At 49.7% G+C, this 26680-nt stretch overlaps 1 protein-coding gene and 1 long non-coding RNA gene across 23 annotated transcripts in view; one reads left to right on the top strand and one right to left on the bottom strand.

Moving 5' to 3' along the window:
• The window catches only part of ATP6V0A1 (ATPase H+ transporting V0 subunit a1), a 54835-nt gene extending 33725 nt beyond the window's left edge, over window positions 1-21110 (top strand). For 7 of the 22 annotated variants that reach the window (XM_081577528.1, XM_081577525.1, XM_081577523.1 and 4 more), the window contains 7 exons: window positions 1771-1889; window positions 2683-2899; window positions 3267-3374; window positions 13310-13427; window positions 13716-13887; window positions 19552-19632; window positions 20190-21110. In XM_081577528.1, coding sequence (XP_081433654.1) covers window positions 1771-1889; window positions 2683-2899; window positions 3267-3374; window positions 13310-13427; window positions 13716-13887; window positions 19552-19632; window positions 20190-20277 — 903 coding nt within the window. In that variant the 3' untranslated portion in view covers window positions 20278-21110. Of the gene's footprint in view, window positions 1-1770; window positions 1890-2682; window positions 2900-3266; window positions 3375-4192; window positions 4268-7950; window positions 8059-9023; window positions 9042-13309; window positions 13490-13674; window positions 14996-15036; window positions 15114-15522; window positions 16857-19551 lie in introns of those variants that run through there. The other 15 variants (XM_081577520.1, XM_081577518.1, XM_081577519.1 and 12 more) reach the window with 9 other exon arrangements.
• LOC145541337 (uncharacterized) lies at window positions 12074-14551 on the bottom strand. The gene is made up of 3 exons (XR_014078939.1): window positions 13518-14551; window positions 12811-13047; window positions 12074-12400 (listed from the first exon to the last, which is right to left on the bottom strand). It is a non-coding gene; the product is annotated as an uncharacterized LOC145541337 (long non-coding RNA).
• Window positions 21111-26680: the final 5570 nt, after the last annotated feature.

Here is a 26680-nt window from a genome sequence, read left to right as displayed (position 1 = left end):
AAAATAAGGGCATTAATCTGGCCTTTGAAAAATATTGCAGATTGTTATAGGTGAAGAGAAGTATGTGCAAAAGCATAGAGGTAGGGAGATAAAAAGTTAATTATTTTAATTTTTATAGAAGCTAATGTTACTGAAATGCTTACTATGGACCAGGTACTATACTGAACCTTCAGCATATCTTATTTATCCCCAAACAGTTCTATCAGGTAGAGACTGCTGTCTGTATTATACAGATAAGGAAACTGACACTTGGAGATATTTCATAACATTTCATATGTGCATTTAACAGATGTTTCCTGAATCCCTGTTGTCTGTAAGGCATAGCAACTGCTGGGGAAACACATCACTCTAAGACTAGCTCCTGCCTCAAACAGCTTGGAATCTAATAATAATACTATCTTACATTTCTGTAGTGTTCTGTAGTTACAGAGGTTTTGTTGTTGTTGTTGTTGTTTGCAGATATTTGATGCTTACAGGGTAGGTACTGAGTTTAAAGTGCCTGTGGGTCACCTGGGTATAAATGTCCATCAGGCAGTTGGAGTTGCAGAACCTCAGGCCAGACTGGGGCTGCAGAGAGAACCAGCCAGAAGTTTTCAGGTTAGAGGTCACTGAGGATGAACTCTTCATGAAGAGGCTAGTTCAAAAAACAAAGATGCTGGGCTAGATGGTGGAAGATCTGGCCTGACAGTTTACAGAGTTTGCTTTTGGTCACAGAGGTGACAGGGGGATTCTTGGAGGTTTTCGCATAGGGACATGGCTGCCTCAGAGTCATGACTTAGGAAACATACTCTGATGGCCAAAGTGGAGACAGAACTGTCAGGAACATTTTACAGGCATCCAGGCCTTAAGCAACAAAGCTGAAGGCAATTAATATTTAAAAATAAATAGAAGGACAGCACCACTGGATTTCAGCCAGCATCTACAAGATAAATGTCGCCGATTTCTTCGACAAATATTTTGTAATGAATAAAAAAGGAGAGCTCCAGGGAGAAGCTATAGAGACTTAAAAACTGTATCAGCAGTCACATGATACAGTGACTTATTGCACTCTACTTTGAATAAATGAATTATTTTTAAAAATATGGATGCACTCCCAACTAAAATAAATAAATTTATTAAAAAAATAAAAATATGGATGCAATCAGGGAAATTTGAATATTAACGATTCCATGGTATTACAGAAATCATTGTTAATGCTTTGGGGTATTATGACAGTACTGTGGTGATTTTTTTTTTTTTTTTTTTTACTGCACTGGGTCTTAGCTGCAGCACGTGGGGTCTTCAATCTTTGTTGCAGCAAGCAGGTTCTTTTAATTGTGGCATGCAGGATCTTTAGTTGCAGCAGGCAGGATCTAGTTCCCTGACCAGGGATTGAACCCAGGCCTCCTGCCTTGGGAGCACAGAGTCTTAGCCACTGGACCACCAGAGAAGTCCTTTGTGGTCATGTTTTAAAAATGAGCTCTTATCTTTTAGAGATCCGTGCTGAAATATAATATATACAGGTAAAAGGATATGATATCTGGATTTTGCTTCAAAATAATATGGAGGTGGGGCATAGGTGAGGTAATGATGAAGCAAGATTGACGAGAAGTCAATAATTAATCATTGCACCTGGGCCATAGGTACATGGGAGTTTGTTATGTTATTCTCCCTGCTTGTGTGTATGTTTAGAATTTTCCACAATTAAAAAAAAACTTTTTCTACAGTAGGTAAATATTTTTCCATTTGAGAACTGTTTGTAATGCCTTCTGTCTTCTTGGGCTGCGATAGATTTGGAACATTGCTACCAATAAACTGACCTTCCTCAACTCATTTAAGATGAAGATGTCTGTTATCCTTGGTATCATCCACATGTTGTTTGGAGTCAGCCTGAGCCTTTTCAACCACACGTGAGTTGCTCTGTTTTGTCCTAAGAATTCACACAGTTCAGACAGTGCTTTTGCCTGAAGAAGTCATAACACCTTTAGGAGGAAGTAATAACTCAGAGCACTGTTCTGTATTAAAGAAGTGCCTTTAAAAAAAATCTCACTTCTTCAAATGAGGCTTGCTTATTAATATTAGTCCCTTAACAATGTATGAGTTTCCCAGGTGGCGCTAGTGGTAAAGAATCCGCCTGCCAGTGCAGAAGACACAGGAGACAAGGGCTTGATCCCTGGGTCAGGATGATCCTCTAAAGTAGGAAATGGCACCCCACTCCAGTATTCTTGCCTGGAAAATCCTATAGGCAGAGGAGCCTGGCGGGCTACAGTCCATGTGGCTGTAAAAAGTCGGACACAACTGAGCCACTGACCAAACAACATAAAATCGTTCTCAAGATCTTTGTTAAAAAAACACAACATCTTGTGTAATTTTCATCAAAATGGAAGTTATGTTTTTTCCTATGATGTGTAACTCACATAAATTTGTGAATTGTAGTCTCAGAAGGTACTTGATTTTCCCATCTCTTTCTCACAAGGGATTGACGGGGATGGTATTGGAGCTGTTCAAGGCTCAAAAGTTTGGAAGTTGTCATTAATCCTGCCTGTTTTTCTTGCCTCCAGTGCTTCTGGCTGTCGCTTCTTAAAATGATAAACACAGAATTGATGGAAAGTTAGGTATAAAGTCTAGGGAGAGCAGTCCACTTGGTATGAGGTGACCCTGGGTCTGTTCACTGTTAACATTTTTTTCTGTCTTACTTTTTAGCTACTTCAAGAAGCCCCTGAATATCTACTTTGGATTTATTCCAGAAATAATCTTCATGACCTCTTTGTTTGGCTACTTGGTTATCCTTATTTTTTACAAGTGGACAGCCTACAATGCTAAGACATCAGAGAAAGCACCAAGCCTTCTGATCCATTTCATAAATATGTTCCTCTTTTCCTACGGGGACTCTGGTAATTCAATGCTGTATTCTGGACAGGTGCGTCAATCTAGAGGTGGACTTTTCTCAGGTTGTTATCCTAGGTCAGGAAGCCAGATGTTTCTGTGACCTGAAAGAAGCCTTTAAAACTCCTTTTCAGTCCACACATTCAGATCTAAATTCAACCCAGTCTCATTCTTTGGGAGAGTCAACTGTAATTTTCTGTATCCAGGCAGAGTAGAATTTATAACTCCCATCCTGTGGGACAATCCTGGGCTTTGCTGCAGCATCTAGTTATTTTGAGAAACTGGATTATGTTTTTTATTCTTAGATCAGTAAGAAAGAACTATTTTAGGGGAAATTTATGCTAGAGTTGGAAACTGCACGTTTGACTAATACAATGTGCCTTTTCCTCCTTACTTTGCAGAAAGGAATTCAGTGTTTCCTGGTAGTGGTTGCACTGCTGTGTGTCCCTTGGATGCTACTGTTTAAACCACTGGTCCTTCGCCATCAGTATTTGAGGAGGAAGCATTTGGTGGGTATATTTCTGTTGCTGAAAGTTACCAGATTTTTTTTTTTTTAATCAATGCAATTCCTCATTGGATGTAATGAGTTGTGCATAACCTGTATTCTCTTAAAATGCACTTGTGTTGTATCCCAGCATGAGCCCTGGACCTGCTGAAAAGAAAAAAACAAACATGTAATTGCTGTTCAGACATCCAGATATTCAGCTTTGAGTAGCCCAGGTGGCAAGAACAAGTCATAGTTTTCACCTTTCCTGATGGAGCTTTGCTCGTGCTGTGCTCAGCAGAATCCAGGTCTGGGCCCGTCTCGCTGCAGCATCAGCCGAAGCAAGGCTGCTGGAGCTGCAGACGGCTAACCCACTCATGTGGTTTGCCTGAGCAACCACAGGGCTGACACCAAGACATTTTCTTTTAAAATGCGACCGTGATACTTTCACCAGCCAAAACATCCGGTGTAGGGAAAGATTTGGTTTAAAGCACATTGACGTTTTTTCTTTTTAAAAAAGCAGCATCCATACTTGTGCTTACTTTATGTATGTGTGCATCTGAATTACACACACACACACACTTAAGTTGCCAAATATCCGTTTCTGGCATTGCATAATGCTTACTTGTTACATTGCCTGGTAAAGCCTAAAAGATCGTATTGCATGACTCTCATACGGCTGTTAGATTGTTACTCCTGTTGGAGAGCAGCTGAGTTACCAGACCGTCCTTCTCCCTTTTCTGACCATCTCCATCCTTCCATGTGCCCACCATTCATCTCCCCTTTCACTCCCTCCCTCTCTTGTTTCCTTCTCCCTTCCTCTTTTCTCCCGTTCGCTATCAGGAAGGGCAACCTGTGGAGGCCCCAGTCAGCCCAACCCCGAGCCAACAGGGACTAGAGGCAGCAGCAGCTGCAACAGTGAGTGAATTAAATCCAACAAACCATCACATATTGTTTAAAGAGGTGGCAAACAGTGCAGCAGAATTCTTTTTAAGTATGTTGAGAGCATGGGCCATGTGTGCTCTTGGGAAGTATGTCCTTGTTACTCATTGAGACGATGACAGAAAAAACCTCCACCTCTTAGGAACAGATTCTGGTGTCATCTTTACTACTGGTCCACTAAGTTTCCATTCAGTGTATAAGTACAGTCATGTCTGTGAACGCAGGGCGTTTGTCATACCCTCTCCAAGCCCATCATCTTAATCCAAGAGGGCAGCTCTTGGACTCATCCATTGTCATGCGTGTATTTTGTGACCCTGTGTTGGATGATTTTTTTTTAGTGTGGAGTGAGAACATCTCTGTGATTCTTGAATTGATTTCCCTCCACTTTCAAGATCTGCTTCAAAGTGATGCTTGGACATTTGGTCCACGTTAGCTGTGACTTACTCTTTTTCCGGTGGAGGCTTGTACTTGTCTCCTTTTCTGTGAGAGACTCAGAAGCCCTCACAACCTCAGCTGTTCATTGAGACCTCCTCCCTACCATGTGTCTCGTGTACTTTCCACCTGGTGTAATAACAAAATCATCTTCTGTTTCAATCTTTCCTTCTTCTAATGCTAGCTCATGATTCAGTGACAGCCTTTGAACCTTAACCATTTCATTATTTGTCCTTAAAACATCTCTTAACCAAAATCTTATAATGCACTAATACCAAATTAGCCCAATCTATTCTAGGTAATAATGAATCTGTAATATTTTTGAAATCTCACCAGTAGCAGTTCTTCATGTTCTATTGTATTCTAGTGGCATCATACTCTTTTAAATAAATGAAATACTTAGATGGTGACCATTTACTTAGTTAGGTGTTCCTCATCCTTTTAAGTCCAAAAACTAATTATTCTTCTAGAACTAGTCTAAAAAGGCTGATATCTTGGCTCAGAAGATATTTAAATGTGGCTGCTTAAAATTGTTTTCAAATGGGGACTTACTCTCTTTTATGAGAGGGGAAAACAACACCCTAAAGCACATACTGTCCATGTATTGGCATTCTTCCCATGTGCTCTTCTTTCTTCTAGTCTTAGTTTAAAGTGTGCTTCTGCTGCATCAGTCTTGATGCTTTTAAATCTAGCATCCTCTTCTGTGATACTGTCCAAGTTAAAAGTCCCCGGTTGGGAAGCCTGCTCATTCGGAGGGACTCCGTAGCCCACTGGTTCTTTACCCAAACATCTGATTCTGGAGGGCAGCCTGAATGCGCCAGGATGATCATTCCGTCACGAGGGCCATTGACTCTCGACCCCAAGAGCTGAGGATGTGAACACAGATCTGGTTTTTTTCTGTCCTCTGTCCTCTTGGTTGTCTGTAAGCAGTGTATCATAGTTTCCATTTTTTCTTTTCTTCTTTCTGCTGATGTGTGTGTCTCATCTCCCTTCCTGTAACTCACACTTCCTCTGTTCTGAAGGGACACTTATTTGTGTCTGGCTGGGAGGTTTAACCTGGCTGCCCCCTCACTTCATTTGCTAGTTGGGGAAAACTTCAGAAATGACTTTCTGCTTTAGGCCCTAAAGCCTACTTCCTTGACCCAAGGACCCACCCGAGGATACTCAGGAGTCCTGTCTTGTCACCAGTGTGGTACAGAAGGTGCTGCAGAGTGTACACTTGTGTTGTATGTTCAGTCCGCCTCTCAGGGGTCATCAAGTGTAATAGTTACACAACCTGGAGGTGCCCGGGGTGGTTCCCAGATCTGACTACACATCAGAATCACCTCATGAACTTTGAACTTGTTTCTTAGGTGTTAGAACAGAGAAGAGGAGGAAGACATAGAGATTGCCCATAATGCCATGACCCAGACCACCCCCTCCTGACATGAAAAACGAAAAGCAATAGGTGCATTTGGTTAGGGCTGCAAACAGTACTGACGGTGAAGCTTCTCCCACCTCCTCCTCCAGGCTGTTGTTGGCAAGTGGGGAATTTTGCCTTTAAATTGTTTTCTGCCAATATCAGCATATATCTGTCATCTGTTGATAGAAATACGTATATACGTATGTACAAGTATATATATTTAAAACACAGTAGCAGTTGGGTTTTAAATTGTAGCACTCTTCTGCCCTTGGACTTATTGTTTCATCACAGTACCCTTAGAGTTGCTCAGCAGTCCAGAGGACTGTCTGTTGGATGTGCTAAAATTATGTAACCATCCCCTTATAGATGGCTCTGGTGCTTGTTCCCAATTCTTTGCTGTTGTATTACAACATCCTTGTGCTTGTATCCTGATAAAACTTCACAGGCATAGATGTTCCTAGCAGCGGGCTTACTGTCTCAAAGGGTGCATGCATTTTGGGGGGGGCACGCCTTTTCAATTTTGATAGACAATCAAAACGATCATACAGTTTGTCCTTGGGGAGATATTTTTTAAGACACAGATTTTTCCAGGCCCCACCCTACACCTACTAAATTTACCATTTCTAGAGGTGATATTCGAGACTGTCTATTTAATGAAATGCAGCTTTCAAGGTGATTTTGATACAACTGGTTCTCTGACGAACATGTGAGAACCATTACTAGAAGAAAAGAGAGAATCTGCCCAAACCTGGAGGGTCGGTGGTCATATGCTGTGGTCAGAGATGCACACCAGAGGTGAAGCAGCGAGTGGGGACCTTGGGGCGGCTGTCCCAAACCTCTTGCCTATTGTTGGTGGTGCTGCTTGGAGGCCATTTTTCAGGAGAGCAGTCTTTGAACTCTTGCCTTGTTTGGCTCCCTGGATGGCAGCCACATGAAGTAGGTCTCAGAGCTCTTTCCTTGGTTCCTTTTCACTCTGTGGCAGGTTAGCACTAATTGGTATCTGCCACACTTAACCCCAGTTCTGCCTGGTTTTTGTACCCAAAGAATCCCCTTGCCTCAATAAGCCCAAACTTTTCTAGATCAGGCTGACTTAGAAATTCTGGTCCTGGGGACCCTGCTCAACACGCCTATGGAGTGAGAGGCAGCAGGCACCTAGTCAGCATCTGCCCACGTGCCTGTGAAAAAGTTGTGTTAGCACTCTGAGTCCTCCCCTGAAGGACAGGAGCCTAACATGGTATTCTCTAGCTGCAAGCTAATGTACATTAAGCTTTTGTTCCCCATTCTGTGACCTAGAAAGTCCTTTGTTCCTGGACAAGGACCCAGTACATTTGGGGGAGAGGTTGCTGAAACTGTCGGGCTCCTGTTGAAATCTTAGCCGACCAGGTTGCAATCACCATGTCATCTGACTCCCCTCCCTCTTAGAAAGTGTAATCTTTAGTTCCAGAAAAAGTTAGGTCATTGAAGCCTTTACAGATAGAGCCACCCTTGTTAGGAGAGTCTGTTCCTATTAAGCTTTTCACTCAAGCAGGATTCTCACTTGGCATTGGCCGAGGCGAGGTTGGTGTCTCTTGGTGCAGCAGAAACTGCTTGTTGCCTCTGATCAGACTGAGGTGGTACATGTAGTTCGGGCTGGGCCTGGGCAGAGGTGGTTGGGGTGGGAATAGTGGCTTGCTTTTACTTAGCTGTTCCATCAGTGGGTTTTGTTTTTGTTGTTAGAATATATGCTTTTCTGAGGTTTGTATATACTAACCATCGCCCTTCCCCACATCACAGAATGTCACATTAAAGCCCAGGCAAATTCTACTCTTTCTGTTCATCTGTGTAGGGAACTCTCAACTTTGGTGGGATCAGGGTGGGCAACGGACCGACAGAGGAGGATGCTGAGATTATTCAGCATGACCAGCTCTCCACCCATTCAGAGGACGCGGAGGAGGTAAGATCAGTGGTGTGGGCTTCCTCTCCTCCCATCTCGGGTCAGCCCTAGTCTTGTGTCCCCAAGTGGCCTCACTCCTTTCTGCTCCTTGAAAGACGAAAATACTAATACTGAGCATCCACCTGCCTTCTGGACCTCTTAGGGCCCCTCAGCTTTTTTCCAGTGGCCCCTGCTCTTAACTCCAGGTGTTGCCTGCTGAGCCTGCAGCAGTTTTGTTCTGTTGTCCGGCTTCTTGAGTTCCGTGAGGCCTGCAGTAACCCTGTGCGTGAATCAGTTACTAACCACTCTCCTCGGACTGAGGCAGAGCCAGCCCCAGTGCCCCAGCTCTGACAGCAGAAACCTGGCCACTTTTGGTGGCCCCTTCATCCCTTGCCTCTCCTCAGACTGGTTCCCGTGTGAATTTCAGTCACTGGATTTTTGAAGTCCTGCTCCACTAATGTGCTCTTGTGGCAGACATGTTCTGTGAGCCTTTTAAAGGGGTTATTTGCCTACTTTTTAAAGAGAGGGTGAAGTCTGAACATGCTCGAGTTTTCCTTAAACCACCACCTCCAAGCTCAGTTTTTTTTAAACTGGTCTCCTTGCCTGACCATTTGTACCACAAAGCCTCTGAGCTGAACTTTGAATCTCATCTATCCACTATATTCTTTTTAAAGCATAAAGAATAGGAATTGGAGACCCAGGGGACTGAACTGTGCAGTATGACTGACCGCGTCTACTATGTGTATGACTTTTTTAAAATAGAAATGGCAAGGCTTGGGATGCCTTTTCAAAATAAGTACCAGCACTCCAAGCACTGCTGATTTTGCTTTCTGTTTGTGCTGAGGAGGCCTGTCTCTAACATGTTAGAACATTTAACATTCACGGTCCCCCACCCTCACCAAGAAGCAATGAGTAGCCTTGTGCTCATGACTTGTGACCTTGTGTGTGGCGTGGCTTCCCACTAAGTGTAAATTTGTGTTTTCAAGCCTACCGAGGACGAAGTGGTAAGAAACCAGCTGGCTTTGGCTTCATGTTTATCTGGGGCTTCTCTTCCCATCCTTGTCATCACTCTGCTGTCCCTGCCGCATCCTGGGGCCCCACGTGACACCCGTGTACCCTGCATCTCACTGGCCATCTCTAACCAGTCTGTGAATTGTGTTCTGAAAAAGCTCATCTCCATTAACTGCATCTCATGTCAGTCACCTCTGTCTCTGTTTCATTGACTTTGCTGATCTAATGCCTTGAGAATGGCTTTACAAGGAGCTGCAAGTAATGTCTGCACTGGCATTCTTGAAGTGACTCCCCTTGGGAGTTAAACCCTGTTGGCCTCTGCCTTCCTCTCTGTGATGCTATGTATAGTCGCTCTGCCCTGGGGGTAACCATTTCCTCCTTGCTCCTCTGAGTGCTTATGGGAAAGCTCACCCTTCCTCCCTGAGATGCAGCCCACCTCTTCCTGCTGCCCTCATCGGCTTGATGATGCTTGGAGTGAGAATGCTGGACCTTTGTTGGGGGTCACCTTTACCTCCACGTGACCCAGTTAGAAGATAGACAGCTTTCAAAAGGAGGCTTTGCCTCTAGGATCCATCCCAGAAAAAAACAGTCCATCTGCACGCAAGGAGTTCATATTATCCCAGCCACACATAGAGAGTAACAGAGTAGAAAGAAAGTTGGCTAAATGTTCAGGCCACAGCCAGACTAGAAGGCCTTCTAGCTCGGCCCTAATTCACTTAGCCATGTACACATTTTGAATTGGGTTTTTAATAGGCGTTGCTGCACTGTTTGCATCTTCTCCCCAAATTTCTCTCTGAAATACCCAGACCTGTGACCTTTTCCCTTTTATGGCTTTCCTGGTCCTCTCTAAGGGGGCAGTGGGATGGGAATGGGAAAGGCTTTGCTATTCTGTGTGAAAGCAGACAGTGCTCGGTCTTCCTGAAGGCCGAGGAGGCTCCTTGGCTGGCATCTGGGAGCTTCTGTTCCTCCAGACCACTCCTCTGTGCATGGCCGCAGGCTGAGCCGCCTGGAAGGGCCAGGTGGGAGTGCGTCCGTCCACATCAGTGAGGAGCCCAGCCCTCTCCCAGTAAGGCTGCCTCCAGCACCAGTGCCTCCAGCTCAGTTCTTATATGCAGCCCTGTCCCAGGGGAGTGGAGATGCAAACAAGATGGACTGGAATTTAGCCTTCCCAGTCTCTGGCCCCACCCCCGACTCCCTCAGAGATTGTTTCCCATAGCATCATAAGTAGTGAGGACATTCAGATAACTGTCTCAGATATCTAAATACGTCACAGGTGGAGGCAGCAGACCCTCTTCCTGGGGGCGCTCTGTCCAGCTGCAAACCAGAGCCTGGCCCCTCAATTGTCTGGGAAATCTTTGAAGGCTGTAACCATACAGCAAGGGTCAGTGGGACCTCTCCCTACTGCGTCATCTCACCAGATAACATTCATCCAACCCATTCGTTCATTCACCCTCCATGTGCCAAGCACTGTGTTTAGTGCTGCAGGAACTGAGAGAAGAAAAAAAGTCCTTGCCTTCAAGGAACTCCCAAACTAATTGAGGAGACAGTCTGGGTGACAGATGCTATGATCAAGCTGTGCCCAGGATGCTGTGGGAACACAGGAAGAGGGCACCTGACAAAACTCTGGGGTGGGGGTGGGGAAGAGGACCCCTAGAAAGGATTCCCTAAGGGAATCATGCTGAGGTTAGCCTGGTCAAGCCAGAGTCCTCTGTGGAGGGAGGGCCAGAGGGAAGGCAGACCCATAGTATGTATAGTTACCATAAAGACACATTTTGGGGAAAAACAAGTTTTCAGCTTGCTGGAGCACAGTCAGGAGTTGAGGGACTGGTGAAAAGTAAGACTAGAGGTTGGCAGACAGCTGCCATAGTAGGGTATTAGGCAAGAAGGAGCGTCACAGGGCAGTGAAGCTGCCAAGTAACCCAGTGTGTACCATTGTGGAAATACCCTAGGGGAGAAGGGTAGAGGTATCTTGGGTGGGGGAGGGGCACAGCTTGAGAGGGGTCAGGAAAGACCTGGGAGGCCTGGAGGGAAGTCAGGCATTGGCAGTGGGAGTTGGGAAGGAAGGGAACAATAAGAGGAGGAGGAAGTAAAAGCTGCAGGCCTCGGGCCTTCGTGAATGCAGGCAGTGGGAGTGAGTGAGAAGCCAAGCTCGACTTCCAGGTTCAGGTGCCTGGGGCTCTAGTTGTGACCCCCAGTTAGACATTGGATGAGGAGTAGTAGTAGATCTGGAGGGTCAGAGGAGAGCAGTCAATGAGTTCAGTTTGGGTGATGTGGAGTTTGAAGCATCTGCGGTGTGGCAGGAGGAGATGTGGACAGCTGGTTGGAAACCCGAAACATGGAAGTAGAGGTGCCCATCGGGAGCTCCTCCCGGGGTGGCCGCTGAAGGCCTAAGTGGCAGTGCTACAGGAGAGAAAAACCAAGAGGAAGTGAGCGTGTCAAGGAAAGGAGGAGGACAAGGCAATGGTGACAGATGCTGCAGAGGCTCAGTCACAGGATGTCTGTTAGACCTTGCGGCCAGGAGCTAAGGGGAGCGAGCCTGGGAGGTATGTGGAGCTAAGAGGGCGCAGCAGGTGAGGAACAGGCATGGTGGGGCGGCCAGGAGGCGGGTAGAGAATTAGGGCGTCTGCGGTGGCTCCTAGTCAGTCGTAGCTGACTCACATGGGGCAGTGACAGACTCCTAACTGCTTGGCTGGTTTCTCACTTAATTCTCACCCCACTTATTATCTCCCCCGCCCCGCCCCCCAGTGTACAGGTATGAAAACTTGCCCAAGGTTACAAAGTAGGAAGTTGGGAGTGAAAGAGGGAAAAGCGAGGGTAATGCCTGGAAGGAAAGCTTCCTCTTCCTTCTCTGTTCTTTTTTGGTTAATGGGAGAAACTCAGAGTGGAATAAAATTGCTGAAAGGATCTGGTTCTAAGGGAGCCTGCAGTCACTGCTTTCACAGAGCTCTTAGTAAAGCCTTGCACTCCGTGGAGATGGGGACCCTGTCCTTCCTTGGAGCATGGACTGTGGGGCGACAGCCAGCAGCGGTGGCAAAAAGCTCTTAACATTGTCAGGATTGGGGTAACAATGGTTACCCTAGTTTTCAGGGTAACTAGAAGACTTTCCAAGAACCTATTTCAGAAGAAAAGCCCAGAAATACTCTGGGTATAGATAAGGGTGAGGGAAAATGAGGCGATCGCCAGAGATGGCGAGTTGGAGCTGGCCCCCCTCGCCACTGGCCATGCCTGTGAGGCCTGGGCTGTTAGCGCTTCACCAGCCAGCCCAGCGCTCCTCTTCTGCCCTCATGCCGTTTCACAAGGCAGTTCTTTCTGGTATCTTTTGGGGATCAAGTCATGTGAATCTGGAAAGAAACTGGTGAAAGACAGACTCTGACCTGTGGGCAGGGCAGGCTTGGAAAGCCGATTTGGGGAGCGGCCCTCTGCTCACTGGGTCTGGTCTGAGCCCTGTGGGGAGGGGCTGCCTGCCTCCTGGCCTTCAGAGGCTGTGGCGCCACCTGGGAGAGTGAAGCCCGGAAGCACACCTAGGGCTGGACTCTGAGAAGGCCTAACAGGAAGCGCCCCACAGCCCTTCCTCCTCATGCTGGAAATAATCTTTGATGTTGAAAGGAAAACCGTTAGAAAGGGAGCATGAGGAAAACAGACCTAAAAGACAATACATGTTCTGTTTGACCTTCATCACCTGCCTGAGTAGGAATTTGTAAAACTTTGCCAAAATGTCCCTGTCTGATATCTTCAGAAGTCTCTAAAGTAAAAGGGAGTTACCTTGCTGCCACACGTTGGGAAAAGAAGAAGGGGCTGCAGAGGTTTAGTCTTCTCCAGGTAGTTTCCAGCCTGGTGGCCTGGCCCCTGACACGCCTCCCAGGGAAGAGCCCTTCCTGCCCTCCTGGCTCTTTGAGAGCAAGGTGCTCTGCTCTCAGGCTCCACAGGTGGAAGTCAGGCCAGAACAGAGCTGCCAGACAGCTCTTACCCCAACGTGCACCCCACTCCGGAGCTGACAGCCTAGTGGGGAGAAAAAGCAGATGTGTTGAGAAGAGTCTCATTAAGATGTAGTTCATTACAGTGTAGTGTTTTGAGGGGCAGGGGGTGTCCCAGCTGGGGGCTCAGCCAGGCAGTATTTCCGGGGCTGGCCCCACTGAAGTGTCCCCACCAGGAATTCAGCATCGGGGGCTCTCAGCCCAGGTAGCCATTCATGCCAGCACTCAGACCCCTGCACGCTCCCCTCCCCGCCTCATTTCTGCTGTCTGGTTTCCTCCCCTGACAGTTTGATTTTGGGGACACCATGGTGCACCAGGCCATCCACACCATCGAGTACTGCCTGGGCTGCATCTCCAACACCGCCTCCTACCTGCGGCTCTGGGCCCTCAGCCTTGCTCATGCACGTGAGTGTATTTCTCTCAGGGCAGAAGCCATGCCTGACCCCCTTGCTTGGGCACTCCCTCCGGTGGGGGCTTAAAGAGAGTAGAAATTACCTTAGGGCTCTGGAATTATGGACTCCCAAATCCTGGGAGAATGACATCCCACTGGGAGGATCCACGCCTTTGCCAGGTTAGCTGTTGAGGTTGCAGGAAGCCGGGGGGCAGGGCATACTGCGGTGGGGAGATGGAGAGCGAGGTGCACAGCGTGCAGCACCCCCGGCCCAACTGAACCGGTGTCCTGTCTCTCCCCAGAGCTGTCTGAGGTGCTTTGGACCATGGTGATCCACATCGGCCTGAAGGTGAAGAGCCTGGCCGGGGGCTTGGCGCTGTTCTTCATCTTCGCCGCCTTCGCCACCCTGACCGTGGCCATCCTCCTGATCATGGAGGGCCTCTCAGCCTTTCTCCATGCGCTGCGGTTACACTGGTGAGGGGCAGTGCGGGCCGGGGTGGGGACGTGTCCTTAGCTGCACAGAAGTCAGTTTTACACTGGTCCAGAACCCGAAGACGCTAGGAAGTGTCTACTTTCACATCCTCATGCCCAAGGACGTACTTGGTAGTGAGCCTCAGGAAGTGTCCTCTGAACAGCACAGCTCCCTTTTCCCATCCTCCAGGGAGGAGTCCCTGTTGGGTGCTGTCCGAGTCGCTCTCCTGTGTTCAGCCTTCTTCTTCAGTGTCTTGATTATGGCTTCACAGATCTTCTGGGGTCTTTGTTTGGGGTGTTTGGCACTGGCATTTAACTCTCTCCTGTCTTCAGAGCAATGAAAGCAGCTGTGGAGTAGATTCTAAGTCCAGGGAGGTGCTGGAGCACACTCTGCCCTTGTCTTGTCCCCGTATCCTGTCATGGCGCCAGTGTCTTTAGGTAGGACCCCGGCAGCTCTGTGTGAGTAGGGGGATTCCTGTTCCAGAGCATGTTGCTTGGTACACTGAAGCCACCTCTTCAGAAGGGCAGGTTTTGGATTTGTTTGTTTTCTTTCTTGAATGTTGTCTGTGGCTCTTAATGGCTGTGGATGGAGGTGGCTCAGTCCTGTGGAGTGGAGAGCTGAGGAGTTGTGGGGTCTGGACTGTGATTCCACAATTTCAGAGTAAGGCTGGCAGATTTAACAAATACAATTACAGAGCCCTCAGTTAAATTTTGGAGAAGGCAATGGCACCCCACTCCAGTGTTCTTGCCTGGAGAATCCCAGGGACGGGGGAGCCTGGTGGGCTGCCATCTATGGGGTCGCACAGAGTCGGACACGACTGAAGCGACTTAGCAGCAGCAGCAGTTAAATTTGGATTTCAGATAAACAATGAGCATTTTTTTTTAGTATTTCCCAGATGTCCATGGGACATGCTTATACAGAAAACTGGCCGTACCATACTTTATCTGGCTACCTGACCTCAAACCCTACCTCCTTGAGTCTCCATTTCTCCCTTTACATTGTGATTCTCCCTCTCTTTTGGGTCCATCAGCTCTGGAAGCTTTAGACCCGAAGTGTGCGCATACAGTTGTGCCAGTTTAGGGGCTCACAGGCTCACTGCCCCTCCCTTTGGCCTCCCTAGATGAGATGATCTTTAGTGTTCATGATCTCAGGGTCAGGAGAGGGCTGTGACTCTTTCCGTTGCTTCTCAAAACCTGAAGAAAACTAAAATCTGAACCTGAGAAACCTCTTCCCCACTCCCCTTATCTTTGTTTTTTTCTTGTCTGACTTGTTTTCAGTTGAGCCTGCTCAAAGATTCCGTCCTTTGTTGTTCTAAATGACAGAGGGGAAAGTGAGGCGTGGGAGGGGGAGCCGTGGCCGGGACTGACTCTTCCCTCAAAAGCTCCTTTAGGAGAATCCGCGTCAGGACACCATGCTTTCTCAGGCCTGGCCCTCTCCTCCCCCATGTCCCCTCCCCGCCCAGCTGTTGTTTACCGGGAGCCAGGAGTCTGGCCCTGCCGAGTGGCCCAACTGCTGGCGCTCTACCCGCTCTCAGCTTATCAGCGCGCGCTCACCCCAGCATACTTCCTCACCACCCGGTGCTGCCAGCCTGTGGTGACTCACTTGTTCTTACCCTCTTGGCTTCCTTCCTCTCCTAGTCACTTTTCTGTCTCCTGAGCGCTGGGCTCCAGGGAACAGTGACCAACCTAGCTGGACTCCAGCCCGAGTAGGGAGCCCGTTACCACCCCCAGGTCAGTGGGGAGCAGTCAAGGAGCTGGAGCAGACCTGTCAGAGCAGTGAGCCAGGCCCACATGGAGCAGGGAGGACCGCCTGGGCCCGATGTCCAGAGTGAACTGTGGCAATTGGAGGTCGCGCTTTGCTGCCAGAAGGATTCTTCTTCCTCAGGCTCACCTGTGGGCTTTGAGTGAAGGTCCTCATGAATCAGCCTGAGGAAGTGACAGATGGCGAGTGAGCAAGCTGCAGAATCGGGTGACTCGAGTTTAAATTCCAGCTCTGCTGGCACTGCCTGGGCAACCCTGTGGAGAGCACTTGCCTCTCTGAACCTTACTTTCTCTCCTGTGAAAAGAGAGGATAATGTCCATGTGACAAGGTTGCTGCAATTAAGTAGGGAATCATGCACAGACCAAGTGACTGTCCTGGTGCCCTGGCGCATCAAACCTGAGATCAAATGCAGATGGGGCTGCCCTGCGGAGGGCCCCTGTAAGCACTCCCTTCAGTCTGTTGGAAGAGAGACCCCAAGGGGGGAGGCACATGAGACCACTTGAATGCCTCACAGACGTAATTTGCAAGGAATAGGCTCATCAAATACTGTATCATACTTGCAGGGTGGTGGTTGTTTAGTAGTGGAAATTTTGGATAGAAGAGAAAAAAAACAGCAGTGAAAACTCCTTTGTGCAACTTTGAGAATCCCATCCCTGGAGGCCTTTGTTCTCCCCTGCCGCTAAAAAGGAGTGAAAGAAGCTGGTGCTCGTGCACCCCCTCCTGGCTGAATGTGGACGTGCCCCGAGGATCTCCGGATCTTCTCAGTCCAGTCAGACTGCAGGCATTCTGAGTTATGACCATCCTGTGAAGGGTGGGAACAGCTGGACCCGCTGAAAATGGCTGCAGGGACATTGCTGCGATGTTTTCCTGGCTTCCAGTCTGGGCATCTTCATACCGGTCACTTTACCCCTGGTGTTCAGCTGGGCTTTCTTGATTCTGCTGCAAGGACTGCCCCATTACACAAGTTCTGGGTCTCTTTGGTGGGAATAAGAAGAAAAACATCTGACTTGATAACATGGATAAACCTTGAGTCTGAGGGTCATGTAGGGACATGAGGAGGTGACGGACACGTGAAAACCGCAGGTGAATTCATGCACCCACCTGCTAATTCTGTCTCCTGAGTTACATCTGTCTGTCTTTTCCTCCCACTGACTGTGCGCAGCGTGGCCTTCTTGCCTACCGTAATGAAAGTCTTTTCTTCCTCAGAAAAGGCAAAGGCAGGGGTGTGATTTGTGGTTTGAACTGTGGACACCGGATTGATGTGAACAGAAAACTTGTTGCCCCATGACCTACCTTCACAGGAACCTCATCCTTTTCTACCTAGCAGGTTCCACATGCACACTCACAGACTGGGGGCTAAAGGGGCAGATTTGGGGCCAGTTTGTAAGGAATGCAGTGGCACCACAGCCAGACACCGTGAGTGGCTGAGGGAGTGGCTGCTCAGAAGAATGAAAACCCCTGAAACGTAGCCCCCCCGGGCTGACCTCACAGCTCCGCAACGGGGGTCATCGGCTGGCTGTGTGCTGCAGGCCCGGCACTGCTCAGATCAGGACGGGACCGTCTTTCTAAAACTGCCTCCTGTCGGCCACACCCCAGCAGGGAAGGGAAGAGGCCCAGGCTTTCTCCCTTCGTTCACTCAAGAAAACAAGATTTCTGTCACGTAGCAGGTGTGTTCTCTCCGGGGACTCCCAGTCAGTCCTTCCGGGCCACTGGGTGGCCGTTGCCAGGTGTGGGAGCTGGCAGAGTGACAGAACCCCGCCCGACTGCCCGACGCTCTCTTCGCAGCTGCTTAGTTGGAGATGCATTTTAGTGGCCTGGGGCGTGGTAAGGCCCTGGAGGTGTCCCAAGCAGAGCACACACGCACGCACACACACACGCACACACCACCCCCGAGAAGGAAGGACTTACAGGGCAGCCAGCAAGGTCCCGCCACGCCCCAGCACAGAGAACTTCATGTCTGTACTTTCTCAGGAAGCACACAGTTCCTGGCTGGGGCCAGGGGGTGGTGCGGGGAAGAGACCAGCAAGGAAACTGCTTTCCAGCTTTGTACTGGGAGGTGGGGGCAAGCACGACCAAGAAGTGAAGCCATGCTGGCCTTGAAATACCCACAGCGTCCCCGGTGGGCACCACCCTAAGTCCTTAAGTGGCAGCTAGTGGGCGAGGGGGCATCAGGTGGTGTGTCAGAGGGACCGCCCATCCACTCACACTGTAGAATGTATGTGCCCCGCTCCCAGGCCTGGGTCCCCTGATATACATGAAGCAGGCAGGGTGATGGCAAAAGACCCCTGCCTCTGACTCCTTGTGCCTGTGAACACATCTGCAGCTTCTCCATTCAGCCAGTTTGGATCAGAACTGTCTGTGTGATGAGTCAGCCAGAGGTCAGACACATCACAGACCCCAAGGTGACTTGCCCACAGTCTGGCTGTACATGGTTGAATGACATGAAATGCTGTTGCCTGTGCACACACAGCCTACCCAGCGTGGAAGATTCAGTCCTCAGAGCCGAGAGAAGCCGAAACCTATCCCCACCCCCACCGCATTCCCCAGGGGAGGTCTCCGGAGCTGGACCCTCATCATTGGGGTGTTGGGACATGGGGCTGAGTCCTGCAACTGACTTCAGTTTGAAGCACCCCCTCCTGGATCCCGTGCTCTCAGAAGGGGCATGGCCGAGGCACTGACCAGACCTCTCCAGGGGTCAGGAGGCTCTGGGGACCTTGGCACAGCCCCTGGAATGTGGGATCGGGTAGAAGGGCTGCCTCTTCTTGTGCTCACACAGAAAACCCTGTTCCCCTACTCTCCCCAGGGGATGAAGTTGGCGGCTCTGCAGTTGGTGTCCTCAGCCAGTGCCCCAGGGCTGAGGGGCCTCTGAGGACCTCTTGGGACCACTGCAGACAGTCCCCTTCTCACCTCCTTTTCACTGATTCCTGCTTTGTCTTGGAGGGAGAATGCCCTGGCTGAAGGCTGAATGAGAGGCAGGAAGGTGGAGAATGTCCTGGTGCTCACAGCCTGGCTCAGCCCCACGCAGCCCGCTGCTGCAGGGATCCGGGCCACCAGGGTCACACAGCATTGAGTGGAAACTATTCCTCAGGGCAGCTCTCCTTGGCTATTTTATCCTCTGAATCATGCATTTTTCTGCCCATATTTGGTGGTGAGTTGGTCGCTGGGCAGCTGTCCAGGGCGAGCTTGCAGCCGGGTCCTGCTTCCAGGCGTAGACGCCTTCCTGCCCCCTCAGAGCTCGAAGGGCCCAGGGAGACCATCAGGGATGGATGCTGAGCTGCCAGGGAAGGGAGCTAAAGCTGTTTTTCCTTTCAGTCCCCAAGAGAAGAATTCTTTCTCAGATGTTTTTGTAGTTGGAGAATATTTTTGCCATTGCTTTGAGAAGACTTCCCCTCCTAACTTCCCCCTTTCCTGGGAATTTCCTCCCCTAAATCGAAAGCCTCCACTGTTCACTCAACCCTTGGTTCTCCTTCCTCCCCTGAGAAGAGATACAAACAAGAGAACAGTGGTCCCTGCCAGGGTTCCTTACATGAGCTCACACTACTCCACTTGGGACAGTTCTGTTGGAGGTCCACACCGGGCCCTGCCAGGAGGATATGCTGGGGGACTCTTCCCCATCACTGTTAGAGGCTCAGGCCAACTGAAGCTTTTCTGCACCCAGCTTTCTGCAGAGTTTGGCATATACACATTTTCCGCTGAGCAGGATAGAGCAGGAACTGAGACTAAGTCAGTGCATTGGTGCGGTGCGCCCTTGCCGAGGGTGGGCCCTGGGCATCGTGGGCTGGAAGCAGGCTGAAGTCTGGGCTTCATGGGCAGCAGGGGGACTTGAGGAACTTGGGGTCGGGCCATCTTTTTGTGGAGTCCCAAAGTTTTTGTGAAATGATCACTCTCCTCTTCCCATTCTCCAGGGTGGAGTTCCAGAACAAGTTCTACAGCGGGACTGGCTTCAAGTTCCTGCCTTTCTCCTTTGAGCACATCCGGGAAGGGAAGTTTGATGACTGAACCCCCAGAGGGCTGTGTGCCCGGCTGCCCTCCGCTCCCCCCGCCCAGTGGTTAGCTGTGCTCTGCTTGCCTGATGGTTGTGATCCCTGGGTATCGGGGCACCTGTGTCATCCCCATCCCCTCCCCCCAACCACCTGTGAGGCATTTAGCTCGATCCAGCTCCCCCTGGTCCCCCAGCTCCCCCTGGTGTCCCGCCACCCGCAGCCTGGTGTGTGGTAGTGTAGTGGTATTCTAGAGAAGCCGCGCGCTGATGGTCAGTCACACCCACTCACCCTGGGCACCTGCCCTGCCCTTCCGGCCTCTGTCACTCTTTGCCCCCTGGTGGTGAACCCATTTGTGCATTTACACGAGAGCCAAGAGCACTTGGAAGGGGCCCTCCACCATCCACACCCAGACTTTGAGCCCCTGCTCCTGCCATTCTCCCTCCTGGTTGGGGGTGGGGTGCTCTTTAACACTCCCCACTGAGATTAGGAGCAAGGGGTCCAGGGAGATGGTGTTTTTGTCCTCCACCCACCCCCTCTAATCTTCAGTGTTTGTTCATCAGGAATTGGGCTCAACCCAACTGCGCCAGCAAGCACGGCTTCTCCCTGGCAGCCTGGAGTGCCCGCAGATACCCCACACCACCTTCCTAAGCTCACCCTAGACTCACACCTTCTTCTCCCTCACAGAATCCCCTTTTAGCACCCAGCATAACCTGCACAGCTGGGAGGACCCAAGACAGAGGTCCTGACTGGCTCCCTTGGTTGGCTGAGTCTCAGGCCATGCTTGGGCCCTGCCACAAGCATGCCCTCTGTGCAGCGGTTCCAGACTGATGCCCTTTCCTGGTGCAGATGGGAGACCTTGCCCACCCCCAATTATGAGTCTCAGAACTGTAGTCATCAAGGCATTTCTGCCTGCTCTGCCCACCAGTGCCCCTTCCTACCTCCATGACAACCCCATGTCGAGGGAGTGGGTCCTGGGCGGGAAGGTCGATGTCATTTACCATTTGCTGGTTGGAGGCAACCAGCAGGGCTGCCAGTGCATGTGGCTGTGAGAGCTGCATGGCCCTGAGCACTACCTCCCCTGTCGCCCCCACAGCAGGAGGCTGATCTTGGGGCCTTTTAATCATGTGTTGGCATGGCAGCCCTGGCGGCTTCAGCTAAATTGATCCGCAGACCTTCAGTGATCGAGAGGATCCCCTAAATTAGCCAGCCCCCCGCCACACACACACACACGTCTAAGGGAGCTTCTTAGAGCTGCTCAGTGACTCCCCAGGCCATCCACCCCACCCTAGCTTCACCCCCCGCCAGCCAGTGTGACCTGACCCAGCCTGCGTGCAGACCCCCTCCTGTCTGGCCCCTGCGGTTTACATGATGACCTTTGCTCTGTGGACAAGGGGGTTGGAAGCAGAGTTTTTTATAAGGAATCTTGCCCAAGGTCCTTCTGTTCAGACATTCCTGTGTTGAATAAAGTGTGTTTGACTCTATCAGGGAGGCTGTCCATCTGCGTCCCCACAGCTCCCGTGTCACTCAACCCTCTTGAGCCCATCTAGTATCTTATCCCCTCCACTTCCCTTCGCCAGCATTGCTGCCTTTTTCTGGGATCAAAGGCCACAGCTGTGGTGGCCCTGGCCAGACAGTTTGTGAAATTCTCACCTTATCTCAAGTTTCCCAGGGGCCTTCCCACTCCCCAATCCCACCCTCCCTGAGCCAAGGCAGCTTTGCAGACACCACCCATGTGGGGGAGGGGGCTTGGGGGTCCCATCACCACCCCCTTTTCTGCACCACACACCCAAACCGCTGGGGTTGGGGGGGGAAGCAGGGGCCTGGGCGTCTGCCCACCCTCCTCTCCCTCTGCTACAAGCATGCTCTTCAGGGCTCAGCCGCCTGGCTATTTTGAGCCCTGATTGCCTCTGGCCTTGGTGTAGGTGGAACTCTGCCGGCAGGGCGGGGCGGGGGTGGTGGTGGTGGTGCTGGTTCCTCAGGGCAGCTGGAGAATTCGAGGTGCTGAGGCAGGCAGCCCAAGGGCCAACAAGCTGTCCAGGATGGCGGGGTGGGCAGGGCGGGTGCCTTCTCGCTCCTCACGGCCATGTAAGGCGACCACATTCTTTCTCAGCCTGCCCTCTCCATTCCTCCCCCCTCAAACCTCCAGGGGAGGGGCTGCCCAGGAATGTGAGCACCAGGTTGACAACTGCTGCTGCTCCAGGAGGGGCAGGAACACCCTGTTCATGCCATGCTCCTCAAGCCCTCTCCTCCCTGACAAGCCACCTGCCCTGGAACAGGCCTGGGCACGACACCCAGCATCCACTTGTCAGAAAGATGAGAGTGGCCATTCAGGTAAATGAGCTCTTTTAACCTGTTACTGACTCAACGAGGGAGGCCTAGTGAGAATAGATACTTGGAATTAATGGAATAGAATTGAGAGTTCAGAAACAAACCCTAACAGGTATAGCCAGCTGGTTTTCCACACAGGGGCCAAGATAATTCAATGGATAAAGAACAGTCCTTTCAACAGACGGTGTTAGTACAGCTGCGTGAAAGTGAAAGTCGCTCAGTAGTGTCCAACTCATCGCAACCCCGTGGACTATACAGTCCATAGAATTCTCCAGGCCAAAATACTATCCACACACGACAAATTTGGGCTACAAAAATCAACTCAAAATGGACCATTGACCTAAATGTAAGAGAAATTTTAGAGGAAATCATTTGAGTACATCTTCCTGACCCTGGGTTAGGCAGTGGTTTTTAGAAATGGCATTAGAAGCACAAATGATAAAAAGAAGATAAACGATACGTTGGGTTTTAGCAAAAATTAAAAAACGTTTGTGCTTTGAAGGGCAAGATCAAGGCAACCCTCATGCTGGGAGAAAATATTTGCAAAGCATATCTCTATCTAGAATATATGATATGTAGGACTTTCACAACTCAGTGATAGAGACGAAGACTCAATCTTAAAGGGCAAAGAATTTGAATACACATTTCTCCAAAGAAAACATGAGGCAGATAAGTCCATGAAGAGATATTTGACATTGTAAGTCATTAGAAAAATGCAAATCAAAACCTTGAGGAGACATCACACCCCCTAAAAAGGCTATAATTTTAAAAAGACAATTACAAGTGTTGACAAGGATGTGGAGAAATGGAAAGCCCCATCTTCTGCTGGTGGAAACATAAAATGGTGCAGCTGCGTTGGAAAGCAGCCTGGCAGTTTCTCAAAACGTTAAATGTAGAGTTAACTTAGGACCCAGAAATTTGAGTTCTAGGTATCTACTCAAGGAAAATGAAAAAAATGTATACACAGACTTGTGTGCAAGCATTCATAGTGGCATTATTCATAATAGCCCCAAATGGAAATGACCCAGATGTTTATTAGCTGATGAATGGATAAAGAAAAGGCAGTATATCTGTCCAATGAGTATTCTACAATAAAAAGGGAAGACATTGATAAACGCTACATGAATGGACCTCAGAGTCAGACATAAGGCCACATAATGTATGACTACATTGATGTGAAATGTCTAGAAAGGGCAAATCTACAGAGACAACATACATTGGTGGTCGCCCAGTACTCGCTGCTGGGTGGCATTGCAGGCAGGGTTTCTTTGGGGGGATGATGATATGTAAGATGTGGATATATTAAAAAATTGAGTTTAAACTGATAAACTTCCTGATAAGATCAATAAAGTGGGGCTGGGCAGGGGGAACTAGGACTTCCCCAGGAAGAAATTCCTCCCAAAAGATCTGGGTCAGTGGGTCATTAGCTAAGGATTTAGGATCTAGTGGCCTTGGGCTGCTCCCAGCCCAGCCATCTAAAGATGGGACCAACCAGAACTGAACCCTGAGAGTGGGTTCCTTCAGAGAGTGGGAATTCCCAGGAGCCCTGGGGTGGGGGTGGGAACGGTGGCTCTGTTGCTCTTTTTTTTGTTGTCTCTTTTGGTCCCTTGGGTTATGGGATCTTACTCCTAACTATTGGACCCCAGGGAATTCCCATTGCTCCTATTTTTAAGTCTAGACCTTTACCCTGATTCCCCTTCTTGTGGAATCCCTGGACCCCAGACATCTGTTGAGTGAGTCTGTGCCCCCATCAGTGAATGTCCTCTTGAGGTCCTAGAACAGTGTGGAGAGGGTGGCTTTGGGCCTGCTCAGTGTTATAAAGATAGGGGACAATTCCATTATGGTTCCTTCAGGACCCGTCTCTTTTTTCTGTCCCTCACTGAAGACCTGGGCAGGATGGCACCTCTTTCTGCCCAGGAGTGCGGGGTGGGTGGAAAGGGCATTGGAGCTCCCCTCTCCGGCCTTCCAAAGGCAAGGCCTAGGCATGGGCTGCTCCCTGGTGGCCAGACAGGGAAGGACTCATTCCTCCTTACAGGTAAGGCAAGTGGGATCCTAGTCGGGTTGTGCCAAGCAGGCAACTGGATTGGCAGGGCAGAGGGCCAAGCGATCTGGAGGGTGCATGGGCAGAGGGTAGGCTGGCAGGAACAAAAGAGATGAAATAGGAGTGGAGGGCGTGGACAATTTGTTTCACACACAGTAATTGAAAAAGCAATGAAATGTGTCACATGGTGAAAGGATCAAACTGTACAGTTCAGTTCAGTTCAGTTGCTCAGTCGTGTCTGACTCTTTGTGACCCCATGGACTGCAGCACACCAGGCCTCCCTGTCCATCACCAACTCCTGGAGTTTACTCAAACTCTTGTCCATTGAGTTGGTGATGCCATCCAACCATCTCATCTTCTGTCATCCCCTTCTCCTCCCACCTTCAATCTTTCCCAGCACCAGGGTCTTTTCAAATGAGTCAGTTCTTTGCATCAGGTGGCCAAAGTATTGGAGTTTCAGCTTCAGTTCAGTCCTTCCAATGAAGATTCAGAACTGATTTCCTTTAGGATGGACTGGTTTGATCTCCTTGCAGTCCAAGGGACCCTCAAGAGTCTTCTCTAACACCACAGTTCAAAAGCATCAATTCTTTGGCGCTCAGCTTTATATTCCAACTCTCACATCCATACATGACAACTGGAAAAACCATAGCTTTGAATAGACGGACCTTTGTCGGCAAAGTAATGTCTCTGCTTTTTAATATGCTGTCTAGGTTGGTCATAACTTTTCTTCCAAGGAGCATCTTTTAACTTCATGGCTGCAATCACCATCAGCAGTGATTTTGGAGCCCCCCAAAATTAAGTCTGTCACTGTTTCCATTGTTTCCCCAATAGCATAAGCCCTCTTGGAGGAGGTCACCATTAACCCCACCACAGAGCCACCAGAACTTACACGGGACTAGGGAAACAGACTCTTGGAGGGCACAGACAGAACCTTGTGCACACCAGGACCCAGGAGAAAGGAGACTGCAGGCTTCTCATTGTGGTGGCTCCTCAAACCGTACAAAAGGCCCTAATGTAAAAGTAAGTCTTCCAGGCTTCCTTGGTGGTCCAGTGGTTATGAATCCACCTGCTAATGCAGGGCACATGAGTTCCACATGCCTTGGGGCAACTAAGCCTGTGCACCATGGCTACTGAGCCTGCACTCCAGAGCTCATGCTCTGCCACAAGAGAAGCCATCGCAATGAGAAGCCTGCGCACCACAACTAGAAAATAGTCCCTGCTTGCCACAACTACAGAAAGCCCCACACAACCATGAAGACCCAGCATGCATGGCTAAAAATAAAGTTTTCCACCCCAATGGCACCCCACTCCAGTACTCTTGCCTGGAAAATCCCATGGACAGAGGAGCCTGGTAGGCTGCAGTCCATGGGGTCGCTGAGTCAGACACGACTGAGCAACTTCACTTTCACTTTTATGCATTGGAAAAGGAAATGGCAACCCACCCCAGTGTTCTTGCCTGGAGAATCCCAGGGACAGAGGAGCCTGGTGGGCTGCCATCTATGGGGTCGCACAGAGTCGGACACGACTGAAGCGACTTAGCAGCAGCAGCAGCAGCACCCTACCCAGGGTAAGCACTTTTAATGTTTTTTTTTTTTTTAATGGGATGTACTATATCCAGTGATTTGACCTTTTAAAAAAATATATATACTTTGCAGAATATTCCCAATCAGCAACAATACATCTTCCTCACTTTTTAAAAAAGGAAATGCTTGATATTTCATCCTATCAATGCACCTTAATTTTCTTCAGCCAGCCCTCTACTGTCCTCAAAGAGTTCCCAGCTTGGTGGGGAAGATGAGAAAGACAGTGACACACTGGACTGATCGGTGAGGCTCCTGCCACACATCCCACAAGCTTAGGCTGTGAATGTGCTACCAACCCCCGGAACGGTGTCCCCAACCTGCTGTCCCTGCCAGCAGCCATCTGCCATTCTGCGTGAAGGCCCCACAGAGAGGTAACCTGAGCCTGACCGTGCACCTGCAGCTCAGTTCCCTCAAGCAGTGCATTCCCTAAGACCCAGACTGCTGGTAAAACAGGTCCTTGGAGGAGGAGAGTCTGATGAATCTCACCTGGAGCAAGAGGTATTTGGAGAGGGTGTTGGAGTGGAGAGGAGTCTGGGGGGCTACAAGCTATAGCTCCATGAGGGCCCATCTCTCTGGGCAGGTCGAAGAGCTTCTTTCCAGAAAAAGTTGAGAAGCCTCTGATACTAGGAACTGAGTGGAATGGAACAGGGCTGCACCTCCTGCACTTGCTGCCCACTGAGCCAGGAACAAGGCCGTGGGCACCATAGCTTGAGTCTGAAGCTGGGGGCAGGGGGCAGAGTAAGCTCAGTGGATTCCCACATTCCCTCTGGATGTACTGAGGTGGCAACCCTCCCCTGACCCCTTTCCTGTCTCTAAGCAGCTGCACTCAGGCCTGACAATCTGGTAAAAGCTACACCTGCCTCCAAAAGGACTCAGAATCCTTTTAGAAAGTGCAGTCTTTCTAAAGGGCCCACCACTCCTGGCCACCACACAGCCCTATTCAACCCCTCCCTGCTGGTAAGCAGCATGAAACGTTGCATCTCTCAGGGGATGGTGGCAAGAAAACTCATCTGAGAGTTAAGAACCAGTTAAGACTGGTTCTAGACCTAGTCCTGCTGTCCTACTGGTCATTGATTTTCTCAAAGTGACTTCCTCTCTC

The sequence above is a fragment of the Giraffa tippelskirchi genome, chromosome 3, assembly GCF_054371585.1.
Source record: "Giraffa tippelskirchi isolate mGirTip1 chromosome 3, T2T-mGirTip1v1.2.pri, whole genome shotgun sequence".
Taxonomy (NCBI): domain Eukaryota; kingdom Metazoa; phylum Chordata; class Mammalia; order Artiodactyla; family Giraffidae; genus Giraffa; species Giraffa tippelskirchi.
This window is presented reverse-complemented; position numbering and strand designations above follow the sequence as displayed.